General features: G+C 34.5%; 1 protein-coding gene and 1 long non-coding RNA gene across 4 annotated transcripts in view; one reads left to right on the top strand and one right to left on the bottom strand.

Moving 5' to 3' along the window:
* The window catches only part of Akt3 (AKT serine/threonine kinase 3), a 265,681-nt gene that overhangs the window by 1,545 nt on the left and 252,442 nt on the right, over positions 1-11,694 (top strand). For 2 of the 3 annotated variants that reach the window (XM_010642597.3, XM_010642601.3), the window contains exon 2: positions 9,143-9,319. In XM_010642597.3, the coding sequence (XP_010640899.1) occupies positions 9,274-9,319 (46 nt within the window). In that variant the 5' untranslated portion in view covers positions 9,143-9,273. Of the gene's footprint in view, positions 1-1,113; positions 1,180-9,142; positions 9,320-11,694 lie in introns of those variants that run through there. The other variant, XM_010642598.3, reaches the window with a different exon arrangement.
* The window catches only part of LOC104875174, a 40,300-nt gene continuing 37,954 nt past the window's right edge, over positions 9,349-11,694 (bottom strand). The window contains exon 4 of the long non-coding RNA XR_783992.2: positions 9,349-9,408. This is a non-coding gene — a long non-coding RNA (uncharacterized LOC104875174). The remainder of the gene's footprint in view (positions 9,409-11,694) is intronic.

Genomic DNA, 11,694 nt, shown 5'->3' with positions numbered 1-11,694 from the left:
GGGGGAGTGCGTGTGGGAGGTGGGTAACGAGCCTGTCTGTGTTTTTAATAGTAGTGGGGTTTTGATCCGCTTGGGAGTTGTGTGCTAAGAATAGAAATGTGCGGAAGATGCTGGGTTTGGCTGCTCCGCGGATGCTGTCGCTGCCGGCGGTGGCGGCTCGGGCTGCAAGTAAACAAACCAGCTTCTTCCTCGTCCATCTCCTCCTCCTGCGCATCGGTCCGCAACAGCCATGATGCTGGCGGGGCCCTTCGGGGCCCAAAGTTGCAGTCTGGACGCCCAGGCGGGGGTCACGCCTTGTTTGGGATTTCCCGGGAACCTAGAGTTAAGCTGGAGATACCGAATCTCTTTGGGGCCTGCTTTTTCTAGGATCAATATTGACTGTTTATCTTCTGAAAGCAGATAAAATGCTTACCCATAAGTCAGCTAGAATGCTCGCATTTCACCCTGAAAATAATGTTAGGACAATAAAACTCATTTCGCCAGTATAGTATTTTGGTTGAATGAACAATGGTTGTCAATTGATATTTGACAAATAGAAATTCAACGATGAAGCCTATGGGTCGATATTAATTTCTCGTACTAATGAAATGATTTTTTACACTTTTGTGCTGTATTTAATTATCTTGAGGCTAAAGGCATAAAATAATGTGTCAAATCATTAGACATTACTCCATGTTTGGTAAAACTTCGTCACATTAAATCTTTTTAGTGGAATTATAAATTACTAGACAAGCACTGTCTTAATTTTGGGTAGAAACTTATTTGTTGTATTAGGTTATGTAGTCACTTAAGAAACAGTTGTAAAAGCCAAAGATGGATTGACCCAATAAAGATGGTTTAGGAAAAGATCAGTCCTTAGAATTTGAGTGTCTTTTGCAAAATATATATAAATGAGTACAAATGTTCCAGGAGGTAGTGGCCCGAAATGTGAAAATACTTTTATTAAAGTATCTTTTCCTTAAATTTTTAGTTGTCCAAGTTATATGGCTGGATACACAGTTATATGTGAGATTTATAAAGACTTTTTTTTCTTTTGTAGATACACATGCTTGATTGTATTTGAGGATTTGCTTTTTGCTTTTCTTATTGGGGTTGGCCTCAAAATATCTGACTTCTACTTCTAATTTTAAAGTGAAGGAGAACTTATATGAATGAGACAACACTGCAGTTTATATGGAAGTAGGTAGGATTTTAGTTTTCAGTTATAATTTTGTACTGTTATTGCAGTGTGTTTTTTTTACAGAATTTAAAATTTAGTCAGAAATTTTAATGAAACTATGATTCGAATCCATTTTGTCTCATGCGTAGTCTTTCCATAATGATTAGTGAATTTTTTTCCAGCCCCAAGTTAATTTTTAGTTCAGTAATCTTACCACTGATTCTTAGGTTTAAGTTGTGTATGTCAGGGTGAAGGTTCTGCTTTGAATTGTGTGTAATTTTATAGCTGTAAAGTATTTTTAAGATAAAGTTGCATTTAGCAAATATTATAATGAACTGTGTGTTAGGGGCTGGTTTGGGTATAAACATTTAATATTTACATTTCATTCAGAAGATTACTATCACTAGAAAGAAGAGGTTTCAGAATCACTGCAAACTTAAGCATTGATTAAACTTATGGGACATGATTTACTTGGTATAGTGGTGCAAAGTAGGAAGTTAGGATTTTTAAAACTCTAGCTTTTGATTTAAACATATGAAAATTTCCAACTATTTGGGCGTCTTTAAAAAGAGGAACCAGTTCTATAAATTGTGTGGAAGTTTAACTTTTACTTAAACTTCACATATTTTTGTGAAACTATGACTAGCTGGGCTTTGCTTTGTTACGCCATTTGCATCAAGATTTTGACCTTGGGATGATAAGGCAGTTAATGGTATGTTAATTGGATAGTTACCATAATTTGACTGACTCTTGTCTGTATATGCGTGATTAAATTTGATGTGTCAAAATGTGAAATTTAAAACCATTTTAAAGTTAAACAACAAAACCCAGGAACAAGAGACTCCTTTTCATTTTGTTTTGTATTGTAATTTGACTTGCATTTTAAAATTAACATAAGTTAGTAACGCACATAACTTGGTGGAAGACTCCTGTTAAAATATTTAAATAACTTAAAATTGTTCATTAGCTCCAGATTTAGCTCAGCTTGTGCATCAGAGTTCTAAATCCTGGCATCATACGTCTGATCTTAACAGGTGTTTTGTATTATTTTTTTATATGGGGAGCTCCCATTGAGTTTCCAGTTAACGCTAGTCAATGTCTAGCGAGCACTTGTCGTGCACCAGGTACTGTTACATGTTCTTTATGTGTATCAGTACACTTTATCTTCGCAAAACCCCTGCTACACTTTTGAAAGTGATTTTTTTGTGAGAACAACTTATTAAGGCATAAAAATTCACTGCTAAACTTTTCTAATTCTAAAACGCTTTTATCTTTTAGTATTTTCTCTCAAATTGTTTGTGTCTGATCTTGAGATTTCACTGTCACAGTGCCAAATTTGGACAATATAATACAGTAAGTTTCATAGAATCATGTTGTAAGGATACTGGGGATTCAATCCAGGGGCACCTTGCCATTGAACTACATCCCCCGTCCTTTTTATTTTTGGATAAAGTTTTTGCTAAATTGTCCAGTTTGGGCTCAAACTTGTGTTCCTCCTGCCTCAGCCACTCTAGTGGGGATTTACAGGCATGCTTCACCATGCCCAGCTGTTAAAATTCTTTTTCATTTCAGTTGCTTCAAATGCCAAATTAAATGCTTCAACTGCTTATACATTTTATTGTAGCTTTGTAGTCTTTCATCACATAAGATACATATTTACTTCTGCCATGTAATCTTCAAATACTAGCCTTGACTTATAGATGTAGTTTTCAATTTCCTTTTCAGTGCTGTACTTATGTGTTAGCTCTTGCAGATATTTCACATTTCTAAGTGGGTATATTTTGCTAATATTCTTAGGGGGAAATGAAAATACTTATTTACTAGATGAAAACAAGATGTTCAAATAAGAATTCTTCTCATTACTCATATTAAGAAAGTAAGCCTCTTATTTGAGAGGCTGGGGGATGAGGGGCAAGTAAGTAGTGTTTGCCAGTAGTAGAGTTTAGCCTAGAGTTTGTCTGAGTTGAATCACTGCTTGACATTTTATCTTCCCAACTAACTCTTGAGGACAGTAACTGTGTTTAATCATGATACTTTCACCTGTGATGCCAGCTCTGTATGAAGTGGATACTCAGTAGGGTTAAACTCGAGTCATAAATACTAGCTGTGAAGAGCTATAAGCTGTAGTTAACTAATGCTGCACTTCATGGCCAAGGACACTGAGACACAGAATTCAAGCATCACTCTGGGTGGTGCAGAGCTGGGAACAGAGACACAGGTTTCTTGGTCTGTCCAGGGTTCTTTCTCATGTACCCTTGTGATGAACTTTGTTGCAGGATTCTAGACCTACTTGTTAGCTCTCAGTTTAACTTAGGGAGAAGTCTGTCACCTAATTCTTCCATTTGATGTATGATAGGTCAACTGTATTTATGTGTATGATAGATGTTTTCATTTTACCTATTGAGGTTGCCGAAGCAGAATTGAGAAGGGTTTTGTATGTATATTGGAAATACGTGGCCAGCTACAATCACAATTCTTCTAGTAGCAGTCCTCAACCTGTCCATATTACAGGTGCTTTCACATAGGCACAAGCAACATCTTGTAAGAGAAAAGGAGGGGATAATTTATCAACAGCTTGTTCAGTGGTTTAGGTGAAACAGGAGTTTGATAAGCATTTTCCTAGTTGTTTAAACTTAGAATATTAAAAATACCACCTAGCATAAGCTGCTTTTTTGCTTTTTAAGAATGGACATGTTGGTTGAAATGATTCTCAAATGCCCTAAATGGGGAAAAGGGGAAATGCTTTGTTTTTGTAGATGTACTTTAAAGTTTATGAATTTGGTTTTGGTTTTTAAGAATTGGCAGCTTGAAAGAACTTATATTTTGTCTGAGAGCTAGATATTTATTTGTTCTTAAATAGGGTAACAACTCTTACAAGGGAGAGTACCTTAGGGTTAAGTACAAGACAAGTTGTCTTGAATTTTCTTTGTTTCAGTTATGTTTTCTTTCCTTTGAATCCTTTCAAAAGTTTGACAGGTTTGTATATTTATTGAGCCATACATTAGTTTCCTCTCTTTGAAAATCAGAAAATCCCATAGAATTACATTGCAGATACCCTTGACTAGTAATTCAGAGTAGCAGTATTCCATTGTATTTGAATATTATTCTTATTAACTCAGTTTGGCTAGCATATATAAAATACACAAAAAACTTTGTGGGCTGGGGATTTGGCTCAGTGGTGCCTGTCCCTGCCTTACAAGGGCAAGGTCCTGAGTTTGATTGCTGGTACAAAAAAACAACAAAAAACAAAAAACAACAGCTTTCATGCAGAACTTTATAATACACAGTATTATAGTGTAAATTACTCTTTAAAGAAAGTTACTGAGTTGTATTCTGATTTTTAACTTAGAAATTAACATATGGGAAGTTATTAACCTGTGAATTTTATTCTTATTTGTATGAGGAGAATTGCTGGTATCTTCTATATCAACCTACCTTTAGTCATCTGTTGTGGCACTTTAGTTATATTTTCATTTACTTTAAAAACATTTGCTTTTGGGCCGGGGATTTAGCTCAGTGGTTCGTGGCCTGCCTCGCAAGCGCAAGGACCCGAGTTCAATCCCTGGTACCAAAAAAAAAAAAACCAAAAAACAAAAAACACACACAAAAAAATGAAAGAACATTTGCTTTTTTGGATTTCAGAAGATAATTTGGTAAAACAAATTTAATTATAGGTACTTGAGGGTTCATCTCTTAATTGTCAGTTGTAGATGGTCATTCTTGTTATGTGTCACTAACTTATGTTGGTAACTGGGGAAGTAATGTCATCATTATTGGTTGGCTAGAGTTGTGGATGTGCTATGTGCTGCACAAACTGTTTCTGAGTCAGGCCAGGTCATATAAGTGAAAGCACTTTAATAGCATTATATTATAGGTTTGGAAAAGATTTTTTAAAATACTTTGTTTTTCTTACCTCCCTGTAACTTAGTGTACTTCTCTCACAGAATAGTGTGTGTGTGTGTGTGTGTGTGTGTGTGTGTGTGTGTGTGTGTAGGAGGGGAAGCAGGGGAAAGAGACCAAACAAATTTATGTATATTGTATTTATTGTCAGTGTTGTTTTTTTGAGGTAGGGTCTCCCTTTGTAGTTCATGCTGGCCCTGAATTCACTATATAGCCCCAGCTGGCCTCGAACTCAAGGCAGTCCTCCTGCCTCAGCTTCCTGGGTACTACGATTACAGGCATGCACCACCATGGCCAACTCATGTATGTTGTATTTCTGAGTGTATGATACTCTAAAACATGTTTGAAGGAATTTAACTGTTGCTTAAAAATTGCATAGTTGATTGCTGTAAGTAATCATCTCAAAAATTCTTAATAACTTTAGTATTGCTATTTATTTTGTTTGGAGTTAAAACCTGATTTCAACAAAAATTGTCCAAAAATGCTGAGAAAAAGAGGTATTTTAATGTGTTCTAGTCCTTATAATGGAAGGTCTATAGGAAAGAGTTTGATAAATAGTTAAGAACATTTATTATAATTTTATTTTCTCTCAGATACTTCATGATATTTAACTTCAGTTTTGTTTTTAAGAATAAGAATATTGCATAAGAATATTCTCTGTTGATTTAAAGTATTTGTTTGCTTAATCTATTCATTATTAGCTATCTAAAGCCTTATCTTCATTTCTTCAGTCATTCATTTATTCTGTATTTGTTGAACATCTTAAGTGTCAGGCACTGTTAAATTGCTTTATTAATTTATATTGTGATTGGATCAGAATAAAGATGTGAAATGTTTTGTATATTATAAAATGGCATTCAAATGCTGTTTTTATTGCCATCAAATTCTTTAGTCCTGGAGATATGTTTGTTATCACTGCTTTGTAAAAGTTCTAAACGGAATCTACCATCAATTTCATGTAAAATATTTTTAGGAATAAGAAAAATAGATTAGTCAACAATAGAATATTCAGTGCAGTGAGCTTAAATGAAAAACCAAATTTTGTCTAACTCACTATAGAAAACATTTCTACAGAAATTAGGACTGTAGAAGGAGGTGAAGTTTGCTGTACCCTAGAGGACAGGTGGCAGAGTTCCAGCTCATCTTGCAGACCAGTGCTTTTAGGAACATGGGAGAGTGTAGATGACTTGGTGCAAGGGTGTGCTACTGTAGGGTCTTTAAATCAGAGAGCATGGTTTGCTACTTAGAAGTCAGTAACACTGCTTTTATATAAAAAAAAAGAGCAGAAGAAAGTGTTTATTTCTAAATGATTGATCATAATATGTCCATGACATCTTTTAAATTCTTTTCAAAGAAAGTATCATTTGAGCCAGGAGCAATTTTTAAAGTTGAAAAATTACGATTATGGTAGAATTTGGTGGAAGTCCCAGATGCAAGTGGATAAAACCCATCTCTGTAATGCTTGAGTTCACTGGTGAAGTTTGTAAATTTTGTCTTAATTATTGAACACATTGTTTATTGACAGTTTAATGCTAAATACATAAGCATAAATGCTGATGACTTTTTTATTTAAAAACTAGCTTACAGAACAGTCCCTTGTAATATGAAATTACTTGATTTGGAGGAAGAGTCAGTGCCAGTAGAAAGCCCTGCACACCTGGTTGCCCGGACTTGGCTCTGCCCTACAGTGGCGGTGTGAGCTTGGGCAAGTCACCTCGTGTGTCTTGGCTTCTTTTTCTTCCACTGTTAAATGTAGGCCCCTGTATCTCCTGAAAGATAATATGATAATACAGATTCTGATAATAAACTATCAAAAAATAGCATCAGTCTTGAAAATACTTTTTTTTAGTGTTCTACAGAAGGATATTTTAATGCAAATTACTTCAATAAGAAGTATAAGGTTATTGGATATATATTTTTTGTCATTGCTAATTATTATTACATGATCTCTTCCACCTTCATAACCAAGAATAATATGATACAAATTCTCTTTTACTCAGGTTATAGTTAGAAACAGAGAATGGCTGTAGTGGATGTGTGGGGTCCCTTGCTGCAAGTACACCACAAGATAAAGTCCCCTAGAGTGCAGCTCTTCCATTGATGCCATTTTGGGCCTGTGTTCCTTAATGATTAGCCTATGCCTCTTTACGTAGTGAGTTAACACTTAGTTGTCTAGCCCTTTTATAGAACTAGTTGGCCATAATGGGTTCAAACAAATTAAAATGTTTGGATTCTTTTTTAAAGTTATTTTATGGAGACCGCTGTTTTGAAATGGTGAATGGATCTTGTATGACTGTTTCTTATGGCAGGATTCAGTTAAGATTGTGCTATAATAAGTTGTTATACTTATTTATTTTAGAACATTTAATATGTTAATGATGCTTCAAGAGGACATGGTTTATAGAATTTTCCTAAACTGACTTGACTAAAGAACTTTATTATTATTATTTTTTTTATTTCCTAGGATTCCTCTAATTTAGTATTTTGTCAGTCAAATGTATAGTAGTTTGGGAAAATAAACCCAGATTCCAATATCTGTTTTTGAGTCTGCAGCAGCAAATCCTTAAGATTATGATGCTGAGTGTTCCTGGTCTTCCTTGTAGATATTGTCTTCGGTCCCATGGCACATGAGGCAGGGGCCACACAGCCTTTGTCAGGCTATTTAACTGGGCTACTTAGTGAATGTTTAGTCTTCGCTGCTGATTGCGAAATGATTATGCTCTGTACTTAATTTGCATTGGAGAGAGACCTGTAATCTAGTTTAGAACTGGCTAGGGAGTGTAACTTTGGATTTACTGCTATGTACTATTTATGAGAATGCAAGTTCATGGAATAGTATGGTTATAGAGTCTGTCCATATATTTTTCTGGTTCTCTAAAATTTATGCCTTCCAAGAGGACTTTATAACATCCATTTGCCTGGGAATGTAGAATGTTTTTGGGAATGTAGAAATGCTTTAGCTCAATTTGTGTTAGCATTTTCCTTTTGAAGGTTGATAAGATATGATAGAAATAGTCTTGTGAAACTTGTTGCTATTAAGTAAGGTTGTTTTTGAGACTTTAATTATGGTATGAAGTATCTTACAAAAGTCCTGTGGGACAAATTTCTAATTTTTGTTGTAGGGGGCACTGTATTCTTTTTGGGTAACATCTTCCTTTAAAAAATACATTTCTGGATACTATAAATATTGGACATACTTGCTTTGTCGTCCTGAAAACTTTGTACCAAATTTATGGCTCATCTTTCACAAATATGTAGACTTTTTTCTGGCTTCCTTTTATCTTAAGGCTGTGTATTTTGGAATTAATTCATGCTCTGCAGTCAGACAGCCTGGGCTCAGATCAGGGCACTGTCACCCACTGGCAGTGTTGGAATCTGGCAGGTAGTGTCACCTCTGTGAGCCTTGGTTTCCCCATCTGTGGAAGTAGAATTAATGCTAACCTAACAGGATTGTTGTGAAGATTACTTGAGAATGATAGATGTAAGCACCAATAACAATTCTTGGCACACTTTGAATACACAGTTTTTTCCTGCTTTCATAGTCTTTTTGTTTCACTTTCTCCATGTATTTTTAAAAAGTAAATGATTTTATATTAAATACTTGAGTAATCTACCTAAAATATTTCTTGGAACAAGGCAGTAATAATACATAAATTTTTTTGACACATTGTGTTTTATATAAAATATAACAACTAAAAATATTCACAACTTGCTATAACTGTTTCTGAAATTACTGAGGTTTGAGCCACTTAACTTTCATTCTTTCCCTTCCTCTCCTCAAACATCACTGTTCAAATTTTCTATATTATTTGTATAGGTATGATGGTGGCTTTCTTGGAACATATTTTATTGCAACCTCTTAGCTTAAAAGTTTCACTATCATTTGAAATCTGTCACAAGACCAGGGAAGTACGTTCATTATGGAACTATTTAATAAATAAGCTCTCCAGTTTGAAGAACTAGACTTTTGTGTGAGGTCAGGCCAGTTGAAGACATTTACAAAGAATTAGTTGTTTGTTATTGCTATGTGAGTTGCAAAAATGGAAAAAAAAAAGAAATTCTTTCTTCAATACTTCCTTCCAGGCTGAGTCATCACTAGAGTGGGAAGGGCAGCAGCAGCAGCAGCAGCAGCAGCAGCAGCAGCAAATCCAAACCCTAAAGTTGATACCACAAAGTACCATTTCTCCAAGTTGGGGGCTCAGAGGGGAGCCATCATGAGCGATGTTACCATTGTGAAAGAAGGTTGGGTTCAGAAGAGGGGTAAGTGCTCCACAGAACTGAAAATAATACGGTTGGTAATCATGGTGTCTTGGAAGCTGATCTTTTTCTAATGCTGCTAAACTTGCTGTCTGTTAAGAGAAAAATGATAAGTTACGTGCTTGTTAAGATTTTTCTTACTACTTACAGATTTCTTTGTAATTCTTGATTTTGATCATTTATGATGTAATTATGAAGATAGATTTGACTTTGTGGTGTTGTGTGCTGTATTTTTTTCTGGTATCCATGAATTCTACAATCCACAGAGATACCTTTAGAATCATTTAATGCCTAGAAAGGGCCTGTTTTTATGCATTTAAAGACATGTAAATATATAAAATTTTCAATTAAACCAACTTGGATAATGGCGGAAGACTTAAAGTAAGTAGTAAAGCAGGAAGGGTGTACCCACCCACATAAATTCCATAATCTAAAAAAATCACATAAATTAGGTAAGTAAAATCTTGAGTTGAAAAGTCAAATGAGGACAAGAATTTTTTGTGCGTTTTATGTTTAATTTTATACTTTTCCTTATCTACTTGTATTTCCTATTTATTCATTAAATAAATGCATTATTATTTTTTTTAACTATTAAAGAACTTTAGTGTAAAGCTTGGTTTATCATCTTTGAGTTTATTGGCGTATGTGGTCAGTGTGTTTGAAATCTTCATTTAGACTAGTTAGTTACTAGGCAACCACTGTATACCCACGTGACCAGTGAGTAGGATGAGTACTCTTCTTATGCTTAGGAGTTTTTAATTTCTGTATATCTGTTTTCTGGTTAAAAGTCAAGCTTAAATATTGATCTTCATATTATTTGAATATCTGTACGTAATACTCATGCTGAAAAGCTGTTGTCAAATAATTAAATGTTATTGTGTATTATTGTGCCTTTAAATTGGTTTTATTGAGTTTTAATTTATTTACAATAAAATTAAGCAATTATGTTACACTCTGATAAGTTTTGCCAAATGTTTATAATATTGTAACAAGCTGCAGTTGTGATAAGATTTCCATCAGAAGAGAAGGTTCCTTTGTGTCCTTTTACAGTCCTGTCCTTGTCCCTCAAGCCTATTCACTAATCTGTTTTTTGTTACTGTATTTTTTTTTGTTGTACAATTTCATTTAAATGGAATCATGTAGTTTGTAGTCCTTCGTATGTGGTGTCTTTCACATAACACAATATCTTTAAGATACCATTTTGTATATATCATCGGTTCACTCAGTTTTAATGTTAAGTAATATTCCAGGGTCTGCATATATCGTTTATTCATCGGTTTAAGAGTTGGTGGACATTTGCACTGTTTCTAGATTTGGCTGTTAAGAGTAAAGCTGCTATGAACATTTGAATATATGACTTTGTATGATATGTTTCCATTTATCTTGGGTAATAACCTAGGCATGAGATTGCAAGGTCATATGGTAAGTATATATTTAACTTTATAAGAATGGATGTGTTTACCTTCATAAAAACTGCCAAATTTTTTTCAAAGTGGGTGACCATTTGTTTTAAGTTAACTTTCATGTTATTCTCATATTATAAATTTGGGAAACATTTCCAGACTTCAGTGCTGACTGGAAGGTTTTGTATTGGTACATTTTAGATACACAATACAGTTATGTTCATCACTGGGATCTTGTACCTTTACATTGTATTTCTTGGTTCTCATTTTTTCCCCATTCCCCTATCCTCCACCCCCCTTCCCTATTTACAAAGACTTTATTTACATTTTTTTCCTTTTCTCATTTTTTTCTCTTCCCTTTTTACCTTTCCCTTTACCCCTCCCATTCGTGGAAGGTTTTTGTTGTTGTTGTTGCCTATTTTTAACTTTGCCTCATGTTTATACTGCTCTTCCTACTTTGTTTTTTGTGGCTAATCACTTAAACCTTTTGAAGTTTTATTTCAGTAATCTCTAAAATCTTATTTCACAACAATCTACATTTCATGTAGATTGAACAAGATAATAGACACATATATTTTGATGGCCTAACATAAATGTAAGGTATCGCAGTGTCCACATGCTCAGTAAGGGTTCTTGAATCTGTTCAATTAATTTCTGCTTATCTGAAATACCATACTAGAAGATTAGTATTTAGTGCATGGAATACAGAAAATGAAGAATTTCGCAGTGTTTTTCATGCACTGGTCAGAGAAGGGAGATTCTGATTGTGTGTGTGTGTGTGTGTGTGTGTGTGTGTGTGCGCGTGCGTGTACATGTTTATTTTGAGCAGTAGTAGAGTACCTCGTATAGATGTAAGAATACAATAATACTCGAGTATAAAATGAAAAGTAAAAATCCTACCCTTGTTCTCTTAGTTTCTCTCTTCAGGGGTAATCATTTGAGATTTTTCTATTTTTAATTCTTCAGCTGATCATC

The sequence above is a fragment of the Fukomys damarensis genome, unplaced genomic scaffold (genome assembly GCF_012274545.1).
Source record: "Fukomys damarensis isolate Sample0158 unplaced genomic scaffold, DMR_v1.0_HiC HiC_scaffold_11, whole genome shotgun sequence".
NCBI classification, from domain to species: Eukaryota; Metazoa; Chordata; class Mammalia; order Rodentia; family Bathyergidae; genus Fukomys; species Fukomys damarensis.
The sequence above is the reverse complement of the archived record's forward strand: the minus strand, read 5'-3'. Positions and strand labels throughout refer to the sequence as shown.